The 24,311-nt window shown below is 35.9% G+C and overlaps 1 protein-coding gene across 3 annotated transcripts in view; it reads left to right on the forward strand.

The window, feature by feature from the left end:
• LOC138838828 (caspase-4-like) overlaps positions 1 to 20,237 on the forward strand; it is a 28,410-nt gene extending 8,173 nt beyond the window's left edge. Inside the window, exons 3-10 of one of the 3 annotated variants that reach the window (XM_070038195.1) lie at positions 2,072 to 2,178; positions 2,958 to 3,131; positions 4,276 to 4,510; positions 5,127 to 5,156; positions 16,414 to 16,554; positions 17,771 to 17,880; positions 18,676 to 18,779; positions 20,045 to 20,237. In XM_070038195.1, coding sequence (XP_069894296.1) covers positions 2,072 to 2,178; positions 2,958 to 3,131; positions 4,276 to 4,510; positions 5,127 to 5,156; positions 16,414 to 16,554; positions 17,771 to 17,880; positions 18,676 to 18,774 — 896 coding nt within the window. In that variant the 3' untranslated portion in view covers positions 18,775 to 18,779; positions 20,045 to 20,237. The remainder of the gene's footprint in view (positions 1 to 2,071; positions 2,179 to 2,957; positions 3,132 to 4,275; positions 4,511 to 5,126; positions 5,157 to 16,413; positions 16,555 to 17,770; positions 17,881 to 18,675; positions 18,780 to 20,044) is intronic. The other 2 variants (XM_070038196.1, XM_070038197.1) reach the window with 2 other exon arrangements.
• The last annotated feature ends 4,074 nt before the right edge of the window (positions 20,238 to 24,311 follow it).

Here is a 24,311-nt window from a genome sequence, read left to right on the forward strand (position 1 = left end):
CAGATACAAGTTACTGGATGACAGACAGTTTCCCATAGAGCCTAAACATAAATCTTTAGCCCTAATATTAGATACTACTAATGAGTAATTACCAGTAAGCCATTTTTTTATAGAGAAGGGATGTGAGCATGCTAGATGTCCAAGACTATATCCCAGGATACATTCTCATTAATATTTACACTAGGTCTTCTGAAGATTAATTGCTTTTTTCAATATTTAGACTGCTTGAAAAGTCTCACATTTAAAATAATCACGGGTAATACAGAACATGATAATCAAATTTTAAGTAAAAGGAGATTCAAAGTGAGTTTAGCAACCACAAGGATCATAATGAACATTAACATCTACAAACTACTTGAAGAGCCAAGGCTTTTTGTAGAAAGGAGTACCCTGTAGGCCCTTTTGTGAGTGGTCTGGTGGACCCTTGGACCTACTGGCATTGTAGATTCATCAGTAATCCCTGTAATCTGAGTGCACTAGCCCTTTGGAATAGGGCACTAAGTGAGATATTAGAATAGGTAAAGCCTCACAAGTTCTTTAGGCAAAGATATAATTTTAAGGATTCTTAGCCAAGCCTGGAGGTTATAGAGTAAAGAATATAAAGAAGACAAACTGTTTTTGTTCAATTTCATTTGACAAATGCATAAATACATACATATAGACTGCATGTGTGAATGCACACACATGCACTCTTATGTTCTGAGCACTGTTAATTATTAGAGACATGAACACTCAAATTTCTACCTACCAAGAAACATGGCTTTCTCTTGTTCTATACGTGCTCTCCCTTTTTGTATCAGTTTCAAGGGACAGAGTTTCATAAGATTAAGAACATAAAATTTTTGTTTAAATTCCTTCTATTGCACTGATTGGTTATGAGAAATTTGGGGCGTGGACTCCTCTGTATTTTCTGTTTTGCAATGAAATAATTTTTGATTTTAGAATTACATATACATAGACATTTTCTCTAGTACCTAAAATTATGTCAGCATACCTCTATCTCTCCAAAAAATAAGAAAATAAAATCTTTGACCTGAGATAAAATATCACTATCATTAAAGAACATTTTTCCTGCTGGGCACCGGTGGCTCATGCCTGTAATCCTAGCTACTCAACAGGCTGAGATCTGAAGATCACGGTTCAAAGCCAGCCCGGGAAGGAAAGTCCATGAGACGCTCATCTCCAATAAACCATGAAAACTAGAAGTGGTGCTGTAGCTTAAGCAGCAGCGCACTTGCCTTGAGCTGAAGAGCAGAGGGATAGCGTCCAAGCCCAGAGTTCATGACCCATGACTGACAAAAAAAAAAAAAGAATACTTTTCCTGAGCATCTGACTTTAACATTCAATGACAGATAACTGAAACCTATTTCTTCTAGAAAGTGTAAGAAGTCAAGCTGTTTCTGAAATGAGTAATTTCTGAATGATATAGAATTCAAGATTTCAAGTGTAGTGGTGTGTTTCTATGAATCACGTGGATTAGGTGAAGAGACTTATTGCAAAATGGCATGCAAAATGAAGTACCAACTGTATATGCCCTTGAATTATGGGAAGTAATGCAATGATAATATTTTTGATACATTAAATAAAACATATCGAAGTACTTTTCCTGCTTATATTTACTTGGTAAATTGTGGATCTTAGTAACTTTTAAATGTGGATATAAGAAAATTTTGAACAGACCATTTCAATTCATAGCATTTTCTAATGAATAGCACCCTGAGAAATACTTAATATATTTTTGCTTAGAGACATGCAAATGTACTTTGATGAGTAAATGCTACCAAAGTAAAACAAATGGAAAAATAAAAATGTTTCTGTAGAAGATGCAAAAGCCAAGTTTGGTCTCAAATAGTAGGTTCCTCAGAAAGGTGAAAATCTATTGTTTCATTTTTGAGAGTTTTTTACTCTATCAATGAATTCTTTCTCAGTTTTTACCCATCTCTTTATTTATACTGCCTACATATTAAAATGTCTTCTTGGGATTCCTTTTTCTCTTAGTTCTCTGAGGTACTTAATTGAGTCACAAAAGCAGAAATCATAAATTACCTTTTTTTTTCATGTTTCCTTACAGTTCGTCCTATCACCGAGACTAAACCAGCTGAGTCAGCAGGGTCTGATGTCCTCCAGCTTTGTCCCCGTGAGAAATTCCTGAGACTCAGTGCAGAAATGGCAGATGAGGTACAATGCTTGGTGCATGGAAGTGAGGGCAAAAAACAACTGCTCCCACTAAAGACATAATTTCTTAAATCACCATTTTGGGGAAAAGGGACAGTGGTAAACTTTCTCATTGAGGCTTTCAAGGAATTGCTGAATAGCTTCAACCAGATTCCAATTCTCCTTCAACTTGCTGATAAAATGTCTGGTGCTTATATTCACTTATTGCTTCTGTTTGGAATTTGTGGGAAATTTAGTTATAATCATAGTATAAAAATGTTTACTGAGTTGAAAACACTAGACATGAAGGATTTTTAAACAATATCATTAATGTTTGAAAAACACTGATGTGCTAAAAACTGTATCATCAAACCCAAAGGATCAATTTTGTTTATTCTTACTGGAGCCAGTGATGAATAACTATCACTAACAGTAAATTTGATCTGCAGCTTGAATTCTAAGAAAGATTTAATTAAGTGTAGATAAATTTATAGAAGGTAAAATTATTCGAGTTTAGTTAAGATTCTTGAATAACCATTCCAGATATGTTCTGTTCCTAGCTCTGGACACTAAAGAAACAGGAAGGCAATGTCTTCTGATAGAGGCTGGGGAGAGGAAACTACCTAAGACCTAGTAAAGCAACACTGATGGGGGTATGCTGCTCTTTGACTAATTACTTTTGTGGCACTTGGGACTGAATTAATCAAGTAATGTAGCACTTGTGATCCAAAGTGGATCCAGGAATATAAGAGATTCAGAGAATGCTAGTAAATTAACCTTACTGAATATCCGTTTTTTTGTAGATCTATCCAATAAAGGAAAGAACTGGTCGCACACGCCAAGCTCTCATTATATGTAATATAAAGTTTGACCACCATTCTCTGAGGTATGGTGCGGAAATTGACATCAGAGGAATGGAAGGGCTGCTTGAGGACCTGGGCTATACTGTGACTGTAGAAAGGAACCTTAAAGCCATGGTAAGAGCTCCTCACTCATTGTAATCTTAATATACATTCAGTACAGCCAAGGTAAGAGCTCCTTACTCATTGCAATCTTAATATACATTCAGTACAGCCAAGGTAAGAGCTCCTCACTCATTGTAATCATAATAAATATTCATTACATTTCCTTGCTGTCTGACAAAACTCTTTACAAGCATAGGCCACATCTGTATTTATATTGTGTGTGTGTGTGTGTGTGTGTGTGTGTGTGTGTGTGTGTGTGTGTGTGTGTAATATACAAATTGTGAAAATAGACAAATGAATCTCTACATTTTAGGCAGGTATTTCTCTTTCTGCTACCAATATTTTTTTCTATCATGTAAATGGAGAAGTGGAATATGTATCCACACAATTCTTAGTTCTAAAGTAGGATAATTATAATTTATTGCTAGTAATTTGTAGAAAAATTAATGCTAACACAAGTATGAGCTCTGACTTGGTGTGAAAGTTCTTCCTAAAACTGGGAATGATTGTGTAAATGAGGCAGTTAATGTCCAGCTTGCATTGGTCTAGGTTAGAGTGAAGAGAGACAACATATATTAATATTTGACATAAAAAGAATAAAAATAGCAATGAGAGATGTGAGAGCAATGCTTGATGAGGTTCAGAAAAGCTTCTGTGAATAGACAGCATAAAAATGAGACAGGATTACAAAGAATGACATGCTTTGGAAAAATGAGTAGGAAAGGTTTTCCAGACAGAGGGAGCTATAAGTGAAAGGGCTAACTTGAGACTTCTACATGCATGGCCAGGCAGAGGGAATAATCTGAAGAAGGGAGTAATCAAAAGTGGAGTATCAGTGCTAAGGTTTGTTTTTCCTTAAAGCACATGTGAAAAGATACAGAGAGAAAGTTTTGTGGTTCCTTTATCAAGGCTCTCATTTGGTGAGAAAATGTAGTATGAATAACATAAATAGATGTATAATATATCAAGAAGACTGTTTACAGTATGTCAGAAAGAGCACAAAGATGGAAGACACAAATCAAGAAAATAAAGTATTATTATTGATTAACCACTCTGACAAGAGCCTTATGCATGTTTCCTGCTGCTGATGGCAGATTTAGAATGCCAGATAATTTTTACTACTTGTTCTACTGCAGTAGACATTGTCCTTTTCCAGGATATGGAGTCAGTGCTGAGAGCTTTTGCTGACAGACCAGAGCACAACTACTCAGACAGCACATTCTTGGTGCTGATGTCTCATGGCACCCCACATGGAATCTGCGGAACTATGCATAGCGATAAAACCCCAGATGTGTTATTTTATGACACCATCTATCAGATATTCAACACCTGCAACTGCCGTGGTCTAAGAGACAAACCCAAGGTCATCATTGTGCAGGCCTGCAGAGGTGGTAAGTTCCACGATGAGAAATCTAATGGCTATGAATGGGGTTGAAGAAGATCCCGCACACATCTTACACTGCATCTTGTTCAAATATTCTAAATTTAATTACTAGGAAATTCTAATAGATATGTCATGAGATAGATATGCCATCCAGACAAAAAGTCAACGAAGCTCCTTTTGAGTTTAGATACACTACTTACCAAATAAACCTGATAGATGGCTACAGCACAGACACAAAGTATACAAATAGCCACAGAATAGATATTCTTTTCATCAGCACATGTCATCTTTTTAATAATGACTATATATGAGATCAATTGCAAATCTTAAAAAATTAAACAACAGTGAATTATTTCATTACATCTTATCAGACAACAAAAGAAAGCAACCAGAAACCATCAGTAAGAGAAACTATAAACACATGACAATTGAACAACCACTTGAGGAAAAAAAATAGTTATTTAAGAAATTGTGGGGAATTTATTTTATTGTAATTGTAAGGGTGATGTCAGAGGGGTTACAGTTACATAAGAGAAGTAATGAGTACATTTCTTGTTGAACACTGTTTTCCTCTCCCTCATTTTCTCTTACTTTCCTTTCCTGGATTCCCTTTCCCCCACAAGTTGTAAAGTTCATCTGCAACCTAGTGTCTTGTGAGTATCACTGTTTACATTGTCTAAGTATTTTGCTATTCTGCTTCCCTTCCCCAACTCAGATAAGCTTATATACAAAATATAGAGTAACAAAAATCAAAAACTCTGACAACAGATGATAAACCAAAGGGAAAAAGAAGAAAAGAAAGAAAGAAAGAAAGAAAGAAAGAAAGAAAGAAAGAAAGAAAGAAAGAAAGAAAGAAAGAAAGAAAGAAAGAAAGAAAGAAAGGAAGGAAGGAAGGAAGGAAAGAAAGAAAGAAAGAGGAAGGAAGGAAGGAAGGAAGGAAGGAAGGAAGGAAGGAAGGAAGGAAGGAAGGGGAAGGAAGGAAGGAAGGAAGAAGGGAGGGAGGGAGGGAGTGTAGGAGGGAGGGAGGGAAGGAGCGAAGGAGGGAGCAACGGAGGGAGAGAGGGAGAGAGGGAATGAGAGAGAGAGGGAGGGAGGGAGGAAAGAAAGAAAACAGAGAAAGGAAGGAAGGAAAGGAGGGAGGGAAATAAGGAGGGAGGGAGATGAGGAGGAAGGAAGGAAGGGAAGGAAGGATGAACTTTATTCAGTATATTACATACTACAACCTTGGGCTGGGAAAGTGACTCAGTGGTAGAGTGCTTGCCTTGCATGCCTGAGGCTCTGGGTTCGATTCCTCAGCACCACATAAGCAAAAAGAAAAAAGCCGGAAGTGGCGTTGTGGCTCAAGTGGTAGAGTGCTAGCCTTGAGCTGAAGAGCTGAGGGACAGCGCCCAGGTCCAGAGTTCAGACCCCATGACCGGACCAAAAAAAACAAAAAACAAAAACAACAACAACATAAAACTACCACAACCAAAATACCCCGTTTCCATATCTTGACTTTCATTTCGATTAGCATCCTTTTATATGGTCATATGTACATAGCTATTGAACTATTGTGATCCACTGCTAGGACTATCCTAGAAATATACTAATAATAACAAATGAGAGAAACCATGGAGCCTATGTTTCTTTGAGCCCCTCATTTCTCTATTGATAAGAAGTAGGATTCCACCAGTGCCCAGTTCATACACTGAATAAAAGACAGACTATTCAATAAATGAGGCTCTTAAAACCAGTTATCCACATGTAGAAGACAGAAACAATCTGACCCTGCACAAATATTAATTCAAGAGATATCGAAGATCATAAATAAGACCTAGAAGATGGTTATATATACAAGTATCACTTCATGATTAAGCAGAGGCAACAATTTCCTGAATAGAAATCCAATATATCAAGAAATAAAACAAAGACTGACAAATGGGATTCTATCAAATCTAAAACCTCTGTCCAACAAAGGAAATAATCACAGAAAGAGGAGTCAGCCTACAGAATGGGGAAAACATTTGGCATATGACAAGAGGGTTGATAATCAGATTTTTTAAAAACTCAAAAACTTAAACAAAAGAGCAAGCAATGCAACAACAATTTGGCCATTATCTAAAAATAAAAAATAACAAAGGATGACAAGGATGTGTATACAAAATGAACCCTTATAGTACAGCCAAAATCCTCTCAAAACTTAAATTAGAACTACTATATGATCTTATAAAGCTACTTGTAGGTATATACCCAAAGTAATCAAAGTCAGTGAAATAAAAATTTGTATACCTATCTCTATAGAAGCATATTCACAGAAGCTGATATATGAAATCAGACAACAGGTCTATTAATTGATTACTGGATAAAGAAAATGTGGTATTTATACACATTGGAGAATTACCTACTCAACAAGAATAACACATTTACAGGAAGGCTGATGAACTTGTAGAGCACTGTGCACAATAAAACAAGCAAGGCACAGAAAAATACCACATTTTCTCTCAAGTGAGGAAACAAATAAACTAACAAATATGCCTGTAAAAGTCGAGGGTAAATAGCAGTGAATGAAACTGTTCCTTGGGGAAATGGAGAGAGAGACAGAGAGAGAGAGAAAGAGAGAGAGAGACAGAAAGAGAGAGAGAGAGACAGAGAGAGGAGGTAAAGAGAGGGTGCATATAACCAAGGCTTACTACATTCATGTATGGAAAAATCACATTAAATTAATACATAAAATTAATATGTTAATAATTATAAAAAATTAAAGGGAACAGAGGTCATTGAATAATAGCAGTACATTATTATCTCTCATACATTACTTATGGTTGAACAATAGGGTGTTTATAGAATATGGGGGGATTGTATTTGAATTTTCGTTTGATGCTCAACTGCTTCATGCCTACTGGAAGATTCATTTCATCTTCATTTGTGTTCATTTTTTAAATAAGTTTTTATTGTGAAAATACTGTACAGAGGGGTTACAGTTACATGAGCAAAGGAATGAGTACATTTCTTGTCAAGCATTATTGCCTCCTCCTTTGTTTTTTCCCTACCATCCTTTCCCTCCTACCTCCCATCTCCACAACTACATTGCCCCCTTCCCCTCCCTCGCCTATATTGTAAAGTTTGTTTTTCGATATAGTGTCTTGTAGATCTCATTGTTGCAATGGGTCAACTTGTATCCCTATTTAGATGAATGGATCAAGAAAATGTGGTATATATACACAATGGACTTCTATGCTTCCATCAGAAAGAATGACATTGCCCCATTTGTTAGGAAATGGAAAGACTTGGAAAAATTATGTTAAGTGAAGTAAGCCAGGCCCAAAGAAACATAGGTCCCATGGTTTCCCTTATTTGCAATAACTAGTATATGTCTGAGTCAAGCAGAAAAGGTTAGATAAGAGGATGATAAGCAAAATGAACCCCAAGATAAGGATACATGTGGTTTTTTCTTTCTTGCTATTATTTCTAACATATTTATAAGCTATAAGGTACCATGTGATTTTTTTTTGTTGCTTTGTATGTACCCCGCCCCAAGACAGTATAACCCCTGTTTTCACTGTATTTGTGTTCATTTTAAATTGAACAATTTAGCTAAAATCTGGAAGCTAAGGTTTGTGTGTTACCAGGTAAGGAGTTAAGTAGTTATATCCAGAGTGTACAAAGAGATCAACAAATTAAACAGCAAAGCAACAAACATCTCAATATGAAATAGGGTAAATGAATAGAAGAGACAACTCTCAGAACAGGAAATGCAAATGGCTAATATAAGTGTGTGTATTCATGTGTATGTATGTGTATATGAAGAAAAATTCAATATCCCTAGCTAAAAATAGAAATGCAAATCAAAATTATATTCTAATTCCATTTCACCCAATTCATCAAGAAAATAAACAACAAATGCTGGTGCACATTGGGGAGGAACCCACATGTACCATTGATGTGAATGTCACCTAGTGTAGCCACTATAGAAATTAGTATGTAAACCCTGAGAATGGCTCCAGGCTGGGCTCTTTTAGTTTCTCAGCAGCTAGCTCCTCAGGGATAGCTGCTGTTTGCTGAAAGGCCTCAACTCTACCCAGAACCTAGCCTTATCACAACATCTCCAAGCTAGAGGAAACAGTCATCTCCCTTTTTTGTGATGCTCAAAGCAGATCTCCTTCCCATTGAACTAGCTTGGGAGGTGGATCACAAAATCCTGGGCAAAGCAGAGCATTTTTTTGCCTGCTCACACAAACTGACTAAAGAAACCATCCAACCCACAGGAAAATCAAACACCACAAACAGACAGAGACTACAACAAGAGACTGGTTATGGACATAAGGCAGATATATAGGATCTTCCCATTACCCTCCCCCCCCCCCAAAATCAAAGAACTCTTTTTGTACCTTTTATTTAAAAAAATTTTCTAAAACTTTTTTTAATTTTTAACTTGAAACAAATTTTTTTGTTTTCTATTAACTTTTTTTCTTCCTCTTATAATTTTTATTTTAGGGGTATATGTGTGTGTACTTTCTTTTTCTTTTTTTTCTTTAAAATTTTTTTTTTGTTTAGCTCTACTGACCATTTGATCCTTTTTTTTCTTTCCTTCTCATTCTTTTCACTTTTTCTTCTCTTTCATTCTTCTTTGCATGACTTAATTGCTGTTCTGCTCATCCTCAGATATACCCATAGTCGATTATTAGACCTTAGCCCTCATTGTGTACACACTTAATCCAGAAATGTATTACTCAATTTAAAACCTCTTAGACTTAAATTCCTTACTATCAGTACTACCTCTTTATACTTATGTAATATTTTAAGCATTTCATTTATAAGTTTTTCACATCTCCTTTCTATCCCGCCCATTCTCTTATTCTATCCACGTTCTTCTCTGAAAATTAAGTTTTGAAATTTGCATAATTTTTAAGTGTTACACTTTTTAATATTTAATTTTTGTTTTTCTTTTTTTTTATTTTATTTTATTTGAGAACATACTGTACAGAGGGGCTACAATTACATGGGCAGGATAATGCATACATTTCTTACCAAGCATTGCAGCCTCCTCCTTTGTTTACCCTTCACCTCCCTTCCCAGCCTCCCCCCTCCCCCCCCCCAATTATACCCCCCTCCCCCCCCCCCACCGACATTGTAAAGCTGGTTTTGACATGACATTTTGTACTTCTCATTGTTGCAACAGGTCCACCTGAATCCTTACACGACTTGTTTGCCCCCATCTCCTCCACATGTTATACTGACATCAAATATAGTGAAAGCGGGGGTTACACTGTGGGGGAGGGACATACAAAGCAACAAAGAAATAATCTTATAAATGCGTTAGAAACATATGCATGAAAGAAACGAAAACATTAAAATACATATTAAGGGTTCATTTTCCTAACATCACATTATCTGACCTTTTCTGCTTGACTCATACCTATACTAGATATTGCAAATAAGGGAAACCATGGGACCTATGCTTCTTTGGGCCTGGCTTACTTCACTTAATATAATTTTTTCCAAGCCTTTCCATTTCCTAACAAATGGAATGTCTTTTTTTCTTTCTCTTTCTTCTTTTTTTCTCTCTCTCTACTATCACTGCATCCAACCTATTTCCCGCTTTGGGATTAGGATTTAGTTAATTCTCCCACTGCCTTTCCACATCCCTCTATGCCTATTTTTACCCACATCTCTCCCTAAACCTAATAATTTCTGTTTGCCAAATTCTTCTTTGCGGTTTGTAGCAAATTAATACATAGTTGTTTGATGTTGAATAGATATATCTGTTGAACTAGATTGTATATGCAGACTTTTGACTGTGCAACTACAGACTTTGGTTGATGCTTGCCTTAAAATAGTGTGCTAGCACAAAACTGGTGCTACTTTCATCCCAAATGGGCAGAGCAACCCGGAAAAACACAAGAAAAATGGCAAGTCTGGGTATCTCAAATCCCACTCATGATAATCAGGGGACAGAAAAGATAAAGAATAATCCAGAGGAGAGTTCCCAAAAAGCTCTACAAACACTACTGGCAAACATGGTAAATAAAAATATTGAAAACCTGCAAAGGACTCTGTATGAGCATGATAGGGAGAGAGAGGAGGCAAAACAAAGCTTAATACAGGAATATCATGAGCTTGAGGAAGCTACTCAAAGATTGATACAGGAATTGCATAAGCAGCTTGAGAACACTCAAAGAGAAATAAAGGAATGGCGTGAGCAAGCTGAGATCACTCAAAGAGAAAGTCAAGAATGGCTTGAACAGGCTGAGAACACTCAAAGAGAACTACAGGAACTGCGAGAAAGTGAATAAGCTAACCAGAGAGTAATACAGGAATTCAGAGAGTGAGATGAGAATACAGACAGATCACTAAAGGCATTCATGGAATCCATAAATGGAGAGCTGAAAGAAGTCAGGGAGACCACAAAAGGAATGCTGAATGGAACCCAACAGAAGGAATGGGAGTCCAAGGAAACCATAACCAATCAACTAAGTGATTGGAGAATAAACACTGAACACCACATTAAGGAAGTAAAGAAGTTCATACAAGATCTAAAAGAAAGCTTCAACAAAGAATTTGAAGCCATCAAAGCCGACCAATTCGAAGGAAAAGAACTAAAAAACAAAGTAGAAAGTCTTGATAGTAGGTTAGACCATGCAGAAGATCGAATTTCGGGGATTGAAGACAGCCTAGATATTATAGAGAAAGAACATACAACCATCCAAGACAAACCCAAGAAATATGATAGATCTATTCAACACTTGGAAGATACCATCAGAAGTCCTAATGTGAGGATAAAGGGCGTAGAGGAGCACCTAGAGACAGAAGTTAATGGTCTAGGAAATTTGTTTAACAGGATCCTAGCAGAGAACTCCCCAAACATGCAAAAAGATAGGCCTATTCAGATACAAGAAGCTTTTAGAACTCCGAATAGACCAGACCAGAATAGGACATCCCACCATCACATTATAATCCATACAGGATCAATTCAGACCAAGGAAAAGATCATTAAAGCTGTCAAGGAGAAAAGATCAATCAATTATAAAGGGAAGCCAATTAGAATCACCTCAGATTTCTCAGCGGAGACAATCAAAGCAAGAAGAGCTTGGAATAATGTATGCCATGCTCTAAAGACAAACAACTATCAACCAAGAATTCTGTACCCAGCTAAACTCTCCTTCATAACCGAAAGTCAAACAAAAACCTTCCATAGCAAAGAAATATTGAAACAATATATCTCCACCAAACCAGCAATACAAAAGATTCTTAAAGATGTCCTACACATAGAAAACCAACAAGACCACAATAAAGGACAAGAAACCGTACCCAAACTGAGAATCCAAGAATCATAGGAAGAACCAAGTAGCTGCAGCCCCCAAGAAGGTGGAATAAGTGGCAGGAACTCCTAAATACTTCCCAGTCCTATCTCTCAACATAAACAGATTTAACTCTCCAATTAAGCGACATAGACTGTCTAGTTGGATTAAAAAGCAAGATCCTTCTATCTGCTGCCTTCAGGAGTCACATCTTGCCCATAAAAACAAACAAATTTTCAACGTGAAAGGCTGGAACAAAATCTACCAAGCAAATGGCCCACATAAACAGGCGGGAGTTGCAATCCTAATATCAGATAAAATAGACTTCAAATTAAAATTAGTGAGAAGAGATAAAGAAGGTTGCTATATACTAATTAAGTGATCTGCCCTTCAGGAGAATATTGCAATTCTAAATATCTATTTGGCAAGCAATGGAGCACCCAAATATTCAAGAAACATTACTTTCCCTCAAAACCCACATAGATGCAAAGACATTAATTGTTGGGGACTTTAACACACCACTTTCCCACTAGATAGATCAACTCAGCAAAAACTCAACAGAGAAACCGCAGATCTAAACAACTGCATAGACCAACAAGATTTAACAGACATCTACCAAATATTTCACCCAGCACCATCAAAATACATGTTTTTCTCAGCAGCATATGGAACATTTTCCAAAGTAGATTACATTTTAGGCCACAAAGTAAACTTGTCCAAATTCAGAAACATTGAAGTTATACCTTGCATTCTCTCAGACCACAAGGGAATAAAATTAGAACTCAACACCAAAAGCCACCAAAGAAAATCCTGTAACACATGGAGGCTGAACAACACACTGTTGATCACCAGTGGATCATGGAAGATAAAAAAAAGGAAATTCAAATGTTCATGATATTCAACAAAAATGAACACACAAATTACCAGCTCCTCTGGGACACAACAAAGGCAGTATCAGAGGCAAGTTTATACCTCTGAGTTCCTACATCAACAAATCGGAGAGATCTGAAACCAACAATTTAATGACACATCTGAGCCTCCTTGAAAAAGAGCAGGAAGATAAACCCCAATCCAGCAAATGGAAAGAAATAATTAAAATTAAATCAGAATTAAATAAATTAAAATCCCAAAAAACCATAGAAAGAATCAACAAAACAAAGAGTTGGTTCTTCGAAAAAATTAACAAAATTGACAGACCCTTAGCAAATCTTATCAGAAAAAGAAGAGAACACACCCAAATAAATAAACTCAGAGATGGGAATGGAAACATCACCACAGAAATGACCAAGATTCAGAACATTAGAAGGGAATACTTCTCAAAACTTTATGCTAATAAGTTTGAGAACTTGACAGAAATGGACCTTTTCCTAGCAAATACTGACATGCCAAAACTAAACCAAGATGAGTTAAGCTATCTTAAGAGGCCCATATCTAGCATTGAAATAGAAACAGCCATAAGAGACCTCCCATCTAAGAAAAGCCCAGGACCAGATGGCTTTACAGCGGAATTCTACAAGGCCTTCAATGCAGAGATCACACGAATACTCCTCCAACTCTTCAATGAAATTGAAAGAGAAAATTCACTACCGAACTCATTCTATGAAGCCATCATAACCCTCATCCCAAAACCAGGCAGGGACTCATCAAAGAAAGAGAACTATGGACCCATTTCTTTCATGAACATTGATGCAAAATTTCTCAACAAAATTTTGGCCAATCGACTTCAATTCATCCAAAAAATCATACACCATGATCAAACAGGATTCATTTCATGGATGCAAAGTTGGTCCAATATACAAAAATCAGTTAACATAATTCATCACATCAAAAGGAGCAAGGATAAGAACCACATGGTTATCTCAATAGATGCAGAAAAAGCATTTGACAAGATCCAACTCCCCTTTATGATAAAGGTTTTGGAAAAATTAGGAATCCATGGAACATTCCTCAATACAATAAAGTCTGTATATGACAAATCTACAGCCAGCATTAGACTTAAAGGTGAAAAACTAAAGCCATTTCCTCTTAACTCAGGAACGAGACAAGGATGTCCACTCTCTCCACTTCTCTTCAATCTAGTATTAGATTGCTTAGCTACAGCAATAAGACAAGATGCAAACATAAAGGGGATCCAAATAGGGAAATAAGAAGTAAAACTCTCCCTCTTTGCAGATGACATGATCTTATATTTAAAGAATCCCATAGACTCCACTCCCAAATTACTCAAGCTGATTCAAAACTTTGGCAAAGTAGCAGGGTATAAAATTAACCCCCAAAAATCAATGGCTTTTCTGTATGCCAACAATGAGAAAAGTGTGGCTGAAATTAGGAAACCAACTCCATTCGTAATAGGCCCACAAAAAATAAAATACCTAGGAATTAACTTAACCAAAGAAGTGAAGGACCTCTATGATGAAAACTTTAAAAACTTGAAAAAGGAAATCAAAACAGAACTTAGAAAGTGGTAAAAACTCCCATGCTCCTGGATTGGAAGCATCAACATCGTGAAAATGGCAATACTTCCCAAGGCTATCTACAAATTCAATGCAATACCTATCAAAATTCCAACCTCATTCTTTAAGAAAATAGAAGAGACAATCCAAAAATTCATATGGAACAATAAAAGACCCCGAATAGCAAAAACAATCCTCAACAGAAAGAACACTGCTGGAGGAATATCAATACCAAATTTCAAACTCTACTATAAAGCCATAGTAATCAAAACAGCTTGGTACTGGTACAAGAACAGACCTCAGGAACAATGGAATGGAACTGAAAACCCAGAAATGAACCTACAGACATATAGCCATCTAATTTTCAATAAGGGAGCAAAAAAAAAAATAGAAAGGATGAAAGACAGCCTCTTCAGTAAATGGTGCTGGCAAAATTGGTTAACTACTTGTAGAAAACTAAAGCTAGATCCTTATATATCACCCTGCACCAGAATCAACTCCAAATGGATCAAAGACCTCGGAGTCAAAGCAGACACTCTGAAAACATTACAGGATGGAATAGGAGAAACCCTAGATCTCCTTGGCACAGGCCAAAATTTTCTTAATAGAGACCCACAACAAATCAAAGAAAGGTTGGACAAGTAGGATTGCATGAAATTGCAGAGCTTCTGCATGGCAAAGGACGTAGCTGGCAAGATCAATAGAAAGCCCACGGACTGGGAGAAGATCTTCACTAGCCTTAGAACAGACAAGGGTCTCATATCTAAAATATACCTGGAACTTAAAAAATTAAATCCCCCAACAACAAATCTTCAAAGAAACAACTGCCCAATAAATAAATGAGATAAAGACTTAAAGAGAAACTTCTCTGAAGAGGAAAGAAGGATGGCCAATAGACACATGAAGAAATGCTCAACCTCTCAGTCATAAAAGAAATGCAAATCAAAACAACATTGAAATACCACCTCACCCCAGTTAGAATGACTATAATCAAAAACTCTAATAAGAACAGATGCTGGAGGGGATGTGGACAGAAGGGAACCTTACTGCATTGTTGGTGGTAGTGTAAACTTATTCAACCACTTTGGAAAGTAATCCAGCAATCCCACTTTTGGGCATTTACCCAAATGTTCACAAACAAGCCCACACTAAAGCTACCAGCACAACTATGTTTATTTCAGCCTTATTTACCATAGCTAAGTTATGGAACCAACCCAGATGCCCTCAATAGATAAATGGATCAAGAACATGTGGTATATATACCCAATGGAATTTTATGCCTCCATCAGGAAGAATGACATTGCCCCTTTTGTTAGGAAATGGAAAGACTTGGAAAAAATTATATTAAGTGAAGTAAGCCAGGCCCAAAGAAACATAGGTCTCATGGTTTCCCTTATATGTCTGAGTCAAGCAGAATAGGTCAGATAAGTTGATGTTAAGGAAATGAACCCTAAGATATGTATTCAAATTTTTTTCTTTCATGAGATTATTTCTAACACATTTATAAGATTATTTTTTTGTTGCTTTGTATGTTCCTCTCCCACAGTATAAACCCTGCTTTCACTGTATTTGATGTTGTTAGAATTTGTGGAGGGGAAGGGAAATAAACAAAGTGTTTAAATAAGGATACAGGTGGACCCATTGCAACAATGAGACGTTTAAGTCGTTATGTCGAAAATGAACTTCACAACTTTGGTGGGGGCGGGGGAGGAGGGTTGGGTGGATGGGTAGGGGGGAGGATGGGATGGGAAGGGGAAACAAAGGAGGAGGCTACAATGCTTGATAAGAAATGTACTCATTATCTTGCCCATGTAATTATAACCCCTCTGTACAGTATTTTCCCAATTAAAAAAAAGAAATTAGTATGGAAGTTCCTCATAACACTAAAGCAGACCTACCTTAAAGACTCACTATATATGGAAAATGTATATCATGGAATAATTATTTTCTTATTCTAAGTAAATAGGTGGTTCTTCTGTGATTTGTGATAGTGTCATTATTTGTATATGATTCAATCTATTTCTTGGTTCACTACTCAATAACATTAGAAAAGAAAGGAAAAGTGTGTGTGTGTGTGTGTGTGTGTGTAACTAGTTAAAATTAACATTAACAATGAGTTAGGTGGGCAACTGCGGTATCCATATGGAAGGAGAGTCAGTGTAGAAAATTGTTGTCTCTAGTAAACAGTGGAGGAGTGTGGCTCAGAGATTCACCAGCAGCCCTGGCAGACAACTTTTCCGTGTCACAGAACCTGGAGGAAGATGCTGTTTCCCTGAGACACAGGGAGAAGGACTTCATTGCTTTTTTCTCTTCAACACCAAGTATGTGTTTTCCACTTCTACACTAAGGTTACCTTTCAATAATTCCAAGAAATAAGATGAGACCTGTTCAGCAATGGTCTGAGAGTAATTTTGATTGCTGTCAATGCATTTCAAATAAATAATGTTATGATTTGGGGACAGAGACACACCCACCTTAAAAATTGTGCTTTGAATAGAAGTGCTGCACTTTATATTCATAGTCATAGGAAATTATTAAAGCAACTAAAAGAAGGAATATCCCATTTTAAACACCACTTAAACAACTGATTCTGCTTCATATTGAATATATTTAAGGTATTTGAGTAGAGATGTAATGGAATGCAAGCCCAATTGCATTCTCTCCATACTTCCTTTCCGATTCTACCTACAGTTGTGCAATTTCATAACCCCATAAGGATGAGAACACCCTTTTAAAAGAATAAGGACAAGACATGATGAGACTTCTTAACTCCAAGGACTTAGTATTTTACATCTAGGTAATCAGATTAAGTCGTGTTACTTTTATTTTTCTCATTTTCAAATTATCCATTCTTATTGATAAATCGTTTTAAAGAAGTAAAATGAAAATAAAATTTTCTACTAATTTTATGTATCCAATCAAATGTGGTTGGAGACAATTATTAGAAAAACAATAGCAGAATTTATGCCCTGAATATATACCTCTCGTTAACAAACATTCTCTTTGTCTACATAAAATCTCTCTTCTCAGTACATTTTAAGCCTAAGATACAGTGTTATTAGCTGTTATTACTACATTCTATATGAGATCCTTGAAAGTTCTCAGTCTTATGTAACTATAAATTTGGTTCTTCTTGCCAATTTTGCTTATTATATTGTGAAACACAGAACAGTTTAATCTGAGAATGATCTTGGAGCCAGGTGGTCATGTTTCGTCATGTACTTATTATGTCAACTTGAAGAGTTTCTTTCCTTCCTTCAGTGCTAGAGAAGTGAGTGGAAGAAACATTGTAGATGGCTCCAAGAATCACAGTGCCATCATCATGCTAGCACCTGCAACTCTAATTAGCTTACTCTTTAGTGCAATATCTTCCAATTTGTTGTTGCATATGTAGAAAATGAGACAATGTAAAGTTCTATACTTCCTCTAAATATATAAAGAATTTTCTGTACCGTTTATTTTTCAAAAATAAATAAGATATAATAATACAATTAGTGAAAGATAACTGACCAAGGCATAAAACTTTTTTCTTCACAGATAACTTGTCCTATAGAGATCCCACATACGGCTCCCCCTTCATCACTGAGCTCATCCGATGCTTCCAGAAATATTCCTGCTCCCGTCACATAGTGCAAATATTTCAAAAGGTAATTTCTTTAATTTTCTAGTTATACATTTTGTTCTTAAGAAAGTATTTATCATTATTCACCTTTCATATGAAATTAACAAACTTTGTCAAAAAGAAAAAGTGAAATAGTACCTGATTATTTTCATTCAGGAGTTTAAAATCTAGTAAAAACAAAACAAAACAAAAACAGGTCAAAATGCCACCATGGAAGCTCAAAGCAGAACAAGAAAGGCTTAAATGTGATAATTCCTCCAAATATAATTCTTATTCCCTCTTGTTACTGGGGGTTGAAAACAGGGCTTAATGTTTGCTAAACACATACTCTTACTAGCCCTTTTTGTCTTGATTATTTTCGAGGAACTATCTCACCTTATGCCTGTGCTGGCCTAGTCTATAATCCTATTTGAGCTTCCCATATACCAAGGTTAACAGACATGTTCCACCACACTTAACTTTGGTTGATATGGAGTCTTGAGAACTTTTTTCCCTAGGCTGTATTCAATCTCTACCTTTCAAGTGTACGGGTTTGAATCATGCCCAGCTCCAATGGATGATCGATTATCATGTCTGTAATTACAAAACAGAACAAGGAGAAAATGGAAACTGATGGTCTAGATGAGGAATAAATGATTGTTCTTGAAGTATACAGAGTTACACAGGGCATGAAAGCTAAGACATTGAGTAGAAGTCTGAGGGAATAGGAATCCATCAACTACAGGAGTATTCTTTACTCCCAGAATTATCTAGCATATAGTGCAAAAGGTTTCTATAAGTTTATACAGCTTATCTTATCTAAAGCAGTGTTTGGTTCTAGGTCCAACAATCATTTGAAAACCCAACTACTAAAGCCCAGTTGCCCTCTATTGAACAAATTACACTAACAAGAGATTTCTACCTATTTCCTGGGAACTGAAAACAGTAAGTACCAAGAGTAGTTACTGGAAGCTAAGTTAAATAGGAGTATAATAATATTGGTAATAATACAAAATGATCAAAGGAATTGATTATTTATATAATCAAATTAATGATCTTTGGTGATACAGTTTGGTGATTGGTAATGTTCATATATCTACCATTTCTTATTCTGTATTTCTGATTCTCCAGCTCTGTGCATCTGGATTCTTTGGCTTATTGTTCTCACACTGTTCTTAAGAGTGTAGCTGACAGACCATTCAGAATTTAATTTCAGACCTCCCATTACTCCTTCGAAACTCATGGAAGCTCCTTGTTAAACCTTAAATATTTTTGATTAAAGTATTGTAGAATGGGTAGTTTAAGTTCAGACACAATGATTATTCACTCATAAGAGCTTTATCTCTGACTATTTTGTGGTATTAAGTTCATTTTCAAAAACATGGTTTAAGTTATATTTTATTCCAAAGTTTATTTCAACTCTGTAACTATATACCAAAGTTATCTCTCATCCTTGCTTTTTGAGTCTCCAATTGTAAAGTGCCAGCCAAACCAGTGTCAGTGCCTAATTTATCCAAAAAAATCAACTGGAACACTCTTTTTTTTTTTTTTTACTTCACCTGGCATCTATCAACAATTACTATATACTAGGTTCTAGTCTAGATGCTGAGAACATATCAGTGAACCAAGTTTATATTCTAATGTGTAGAGACAGATCTGAATATAGATATGGAAACTATCATTGGTCATAGAGTGATGAGTTAATACAAAAATAAAGGAGGAAAGAGAGAACATGAATGATATGTATTGGACTGCTGTAGAAACATTATTTAGGAAAGACTTCTTTGAAATGATGAAATCAGAATTATGAACTGACAGGTGGGAGTAAACTTGGTGCTTCTTGTGCAGGAAAGTGTCACACCTGAGGCTACAGTAGAGGCAAATATTTTGTTGCATAAATGTGTTAAATATGCTTAAGAACTGGTCAGGGACCATGTGACTAGAGGAGAATGTGGGGAAAAATGGCAGAAAGAGAATCAGAGAATTGGTGATCCAATTGTAAATGCTTTATAACTGATATCCACAGAGAAAAGAAAACCTTTTAAGTGTTCTTGGAAAGAGAAATGATATGTCAGGATTTACAAAGATCACTTGTAGTAGTACCATTTCCTCCAAGATCTAAGAACAAGAGAGAAAACTGATACAGATGAGCGATAGACGGGCCTTCCTGGGAAATGAGCTTCACTTGCTACTTTTTCTTTCTTCTGCAGAACCATAGCATCACAGCCTTCCATGAAGAACAGCCTTTACTGATACAGCACATGTATGAACATTCAGAGACCTCAGAATTATCACTGGAATTCAAGGTTCTCGCTAATAAAGCTTCTACCAATTGGCTTGCACCCTAGTCTAGTATTTATCCTTTTCTGTTTGTAAATAAAATAAAAACAAATAAACCGAGTATTTAGGGATTATGTAATAGTGAATATAACTGAAGATTGCATGGTGAATGAATGAAGTTAAATGAAATAAGATAAACTCAATAGATTTCCTATTTTCTAGCTCATATAACAGAGAGGTAATAGAGTGACAGTTGCCAAGGACTGAACAAGGAAGAACTCTCTTTTTACCCATTGCTATCACAGAATACCTGGGATGGGGAACTTAATTATTTATTAAAATGATGATGATGATGATGATGATGAGGAGGAGGAGGAGGAGGAGGAGGAGAAGGATGCTTTTGCCATTATTTGAACACAGGGGACTCATGCTTTACTCAGTTTATTTGCTCAAAGCTGATGCTCTACTACTTGAGCCATGTGTCTAGTTCATCTTTTTTGCTAGTCAGTTGGAGATTAGGAACATATACCTGGCTGGCTTTGAACTGCTATCCTCCATATCTCAGCTTCCTGGTAGCTAGAATTATAGGAATGAGCCACTGGTGCTTGGCTAAAATGAGGCATGTTATTTAATATAGGGGAAATTTGGTGGAAGGATTAAAAACAATCTGGATAAGCCCTCTTGGCTTCATTGCAACAGAAAACAAACTGAAAATGAACCATCTACATACAGAAGTGTGATGGTCATGCTTTATAATAGCAGGTTCTTGCAAGAACCCATTCTATAAGACCATGAATAATCATTTTTCTCAGAGCAGTGTGCCCATAATCTAATTTATTTATTCCTGGCTCAGCACATATAGCTTTTAATATCGGAACACTGAAACATTATGATCCAACCTTCCAGTACAAACCTATGCAGGGCACATTAAAAAAATATTCAAACTATAGCAAGGAGATATAGTTCAATTGGGTATGGGGTTTCAATTGTACAAAATGAAATGAACATAGATGCAAATATCCTCAAATAAATAAAAAAATTAAAAACTTGCCAATTGAATTCAACAGCAAGCTAAAATGATAATACACTATAATCAAGTTGGTTTCATTCCAGAGATGCAAGTACAGTTCAATATACATAAGTCAATTACATGTTAATACAGCACACAACAGAGGAAAAACTGAAATCATTTTCTCTAAAGTAAAGGTTGAGACAAGGGTGTACATTCTTCACCCTCTTAATATAGGGATAGAACTTCTAACCAGATACACAAGAGAAGGAAATAAAAGGTATTTAAATAGGAAAGGAAGAAACCTTATTTCTACAGATACATGATTCTATACAGAAAAGATTATAAAGATTTCACCCAAAATCTACTGGAACTGATAAACAATTTTAAATGTAGCAAGATATATAAATCAACCTACAAAAATCAAGGCTTTCTACATACCTACAATGAATAATAGCATGAGAGCAAAATAAGAAATGCACTTTCAATTACTATAGCCTTAAAACAATATCTTGGTTTAAATTAAGCAAGTAAGTGAAGACCTTCATTATGAAAATTTAAAAACCTTTAAGAAAGTAAAGAAGATTCCAGAAAATAGAAGGATCTCCTATGTTCATGGATTAGCAGAGGTAATACTATAAAAATAACTTTTATCAAGAGCAATCTACAGTATATGGAGAGACTAAAAACAATGTTCATCAAAAATTTCATGTGATTCTTCTTAGAAATAGGAAATAAGATAAAGCCAATATCCATTAAGAATCATGAAAGACCCTGAATAACTGAAATAATTCAAAAATAGCAATGTCAGAGGCATCAAAATATCAGACTTCAAATTATACCACAGATATAGATAACATGGTACTGGGAAACAAACAGGCATAAATACAGTGAATAGAATAAAAGATTCAGAAACAAAATCATACAACTACAACCATCTGGTGTTTGACAAAACTGTGTTATCAAAAACATACATTGGAGAAATAGTATCTTCAACAAATGTGGCTAGAAAAACTTTTATCTATATGATGAAAATGGAAGTTAGATGCCTATATTGTACAAAAATGAACTCCATATGAGCAAATAATCTTAATGTAAGACCTTATACCTGAAATGGCTACAGGAAAACTCTGGAAGACATAGGCACGGGTAATTTTTTTTACATATGAATCCAAGTATTCAGCTAATAATAATAAAAATAAAAACCAGTATTGCATCAAATTAAATAGTTATTATAAATCAAAAGAAAAAATTATAATGTGGCTACAAGAACTAGATTTCCTAAGCTTACATTCACAATCCCAGCCCCTCATTCCATGTCTGCTAGTGGATACACTGCGAAAGCTATAAACTTAAATGCAATACCAACCTATTCCTTTGTAGTGATTCTGCTAGGCATCTTAATTTTTCATTACAATGAGTAGCACCTGATCTCAGTTCATTGTCAAGCCAGAAATATAGGCTACCCATCTTCTCTTTCCTTCTTTTAATACACACCAAATCAATTTCTATAATCTAGATCTTATCAAACTACACATTATTTACATTGAAAAATACTAGCATTATTGAGACTCTGAGGAGTACAATCTGTAATATGATTTTCAAAATCAAAATAGTTATGTATCAATTACCTGACACAGTTACCACTGCATTATAAACATTTAATGGTCTCTTAGCGAAATGCTGTCTAATTAACTATCATAACCATGCTGCACACTTTGGGAATTATTCACTGTACACTGGCTCTTTGTACCCTGTGACCCATATTACCCTATTCTTCCAACCCAGCCACCCCCAGACCATCATTCTACTCTCTGCTTTCATGATCTTAATTCTCTTATGTCCCATGTGTGAATCTGATTATGCAGCTTGTATCTTCTTACACATGGTTAATTTACTAACTTATTTAGAAAGACATTGTTGCTCAGGCTAGTCATTAATACCTGAGTTGAAGTTTCCTTCCTCCTCAGTCACTGGAGTAGCAGAAGCTGCAGCAAGCCATCACAGTGCTCAGCTTCAATTCTCTTCTTTCTAAAAGACAGTAAACTACAGTACCACCAGAGAAAAAGGCTGGATAATATTCCATGGAGCACACTTACCACATTTTTCTTATCATTCCATCTCTTAGTGAATACATAAATTAAGTTCCTATGTCAAGTATTGTGAATAATGCTATAATGAATGTGAACACAGAAATTTCCTCCAGACTCAGATTCAGATTTGATTTACTGTAGATTTATACTCAAACTTAAGAATTCTTGACTCATTCAGTTGTTTAATTTAGTGTGTGTGTGTGTGTGTGTGTGTGTGTGTGTGTGTGTGTGTGTATTCACATAGTGGTACTGAGGCTTGATCTCAGTGCCTCACACTCTTGGCTCGTTTGCTCAAAGCTGGTGCTCCACCACTTGAGCCACACCTCTACCCCAGCATTTTGATAGTTAATAGGAAATGGAGTCTCAGAACCTTTTCTACCTGGGCTGGCTTCAAACTGAGCTCCTCCTAGTTTCCAACTCCTGAGTAGTTAAAATTACAGAAGCATGAGCCACAAGCATCTGGCTTAATTTTGTGATGAACCTCCAAACTATCTCTCATAGTAACAGTACTAATTTATATGCCCCAACTGATTGTAATACTGGACTTTTCTATATATCCTTCCCAGTGCCTGGAAGATTACTTTCTCTTACAAAGGAAAATTCACCTGCTGGAGTCCAGGGCTCTGTGAACTTTTCTTAGCTTAACTACTCCAATATCTCTCTACTTTAAATGCTCCAATCATTTTTTCACCATCCCTAGGATAAAACCCTGTCCTCTACATGTTATTGTAAGGTATGTTGTAGTCAAGCTTTGACTTATCTGATTTCTTGTCCTTCTACCACTTTTTATGATGCACACGGTCAATTTCCTTTACCACTTCATCTTTCTTTGTTTTCTCCTCCATGAACTTATCCACTACCTGAAATGACCACTTCTGCCAATTCCATCTACCCTAAGAAGTTGATCAATAACACCCTATGAAACAGTGACATGCTCTCTTTGGTAAAATCTACTCTGTGGTAAATAATTTGTATTTCTGTTGTTACAGCCAGCCTCAAAGCAGCAAAAAATATTGTCATTCTACAAAAACATATACACTAATCCACACTATTTATTAAGGAATAAATATATTAATTATTTTTTCAGGAGCTACT

The sequence above is a fragment of the Dipodomys merriami genome, unplaced genomic scaffold (genome assembly GCF_024711535.1).
Source record: "Dipodomys merriami isolate MVZ:Mamm:240054 unplaced genomic scaffold, mDipMer1.0.p SCAF_29, whole genome shotgun sequence".
Classification (NCBI taxonomy): Eukaryota; Metazoa; Chordata; class Mammalia; order Rodentia; family Heteromyidae; genus Dipodomys; species Dipodomys merriami.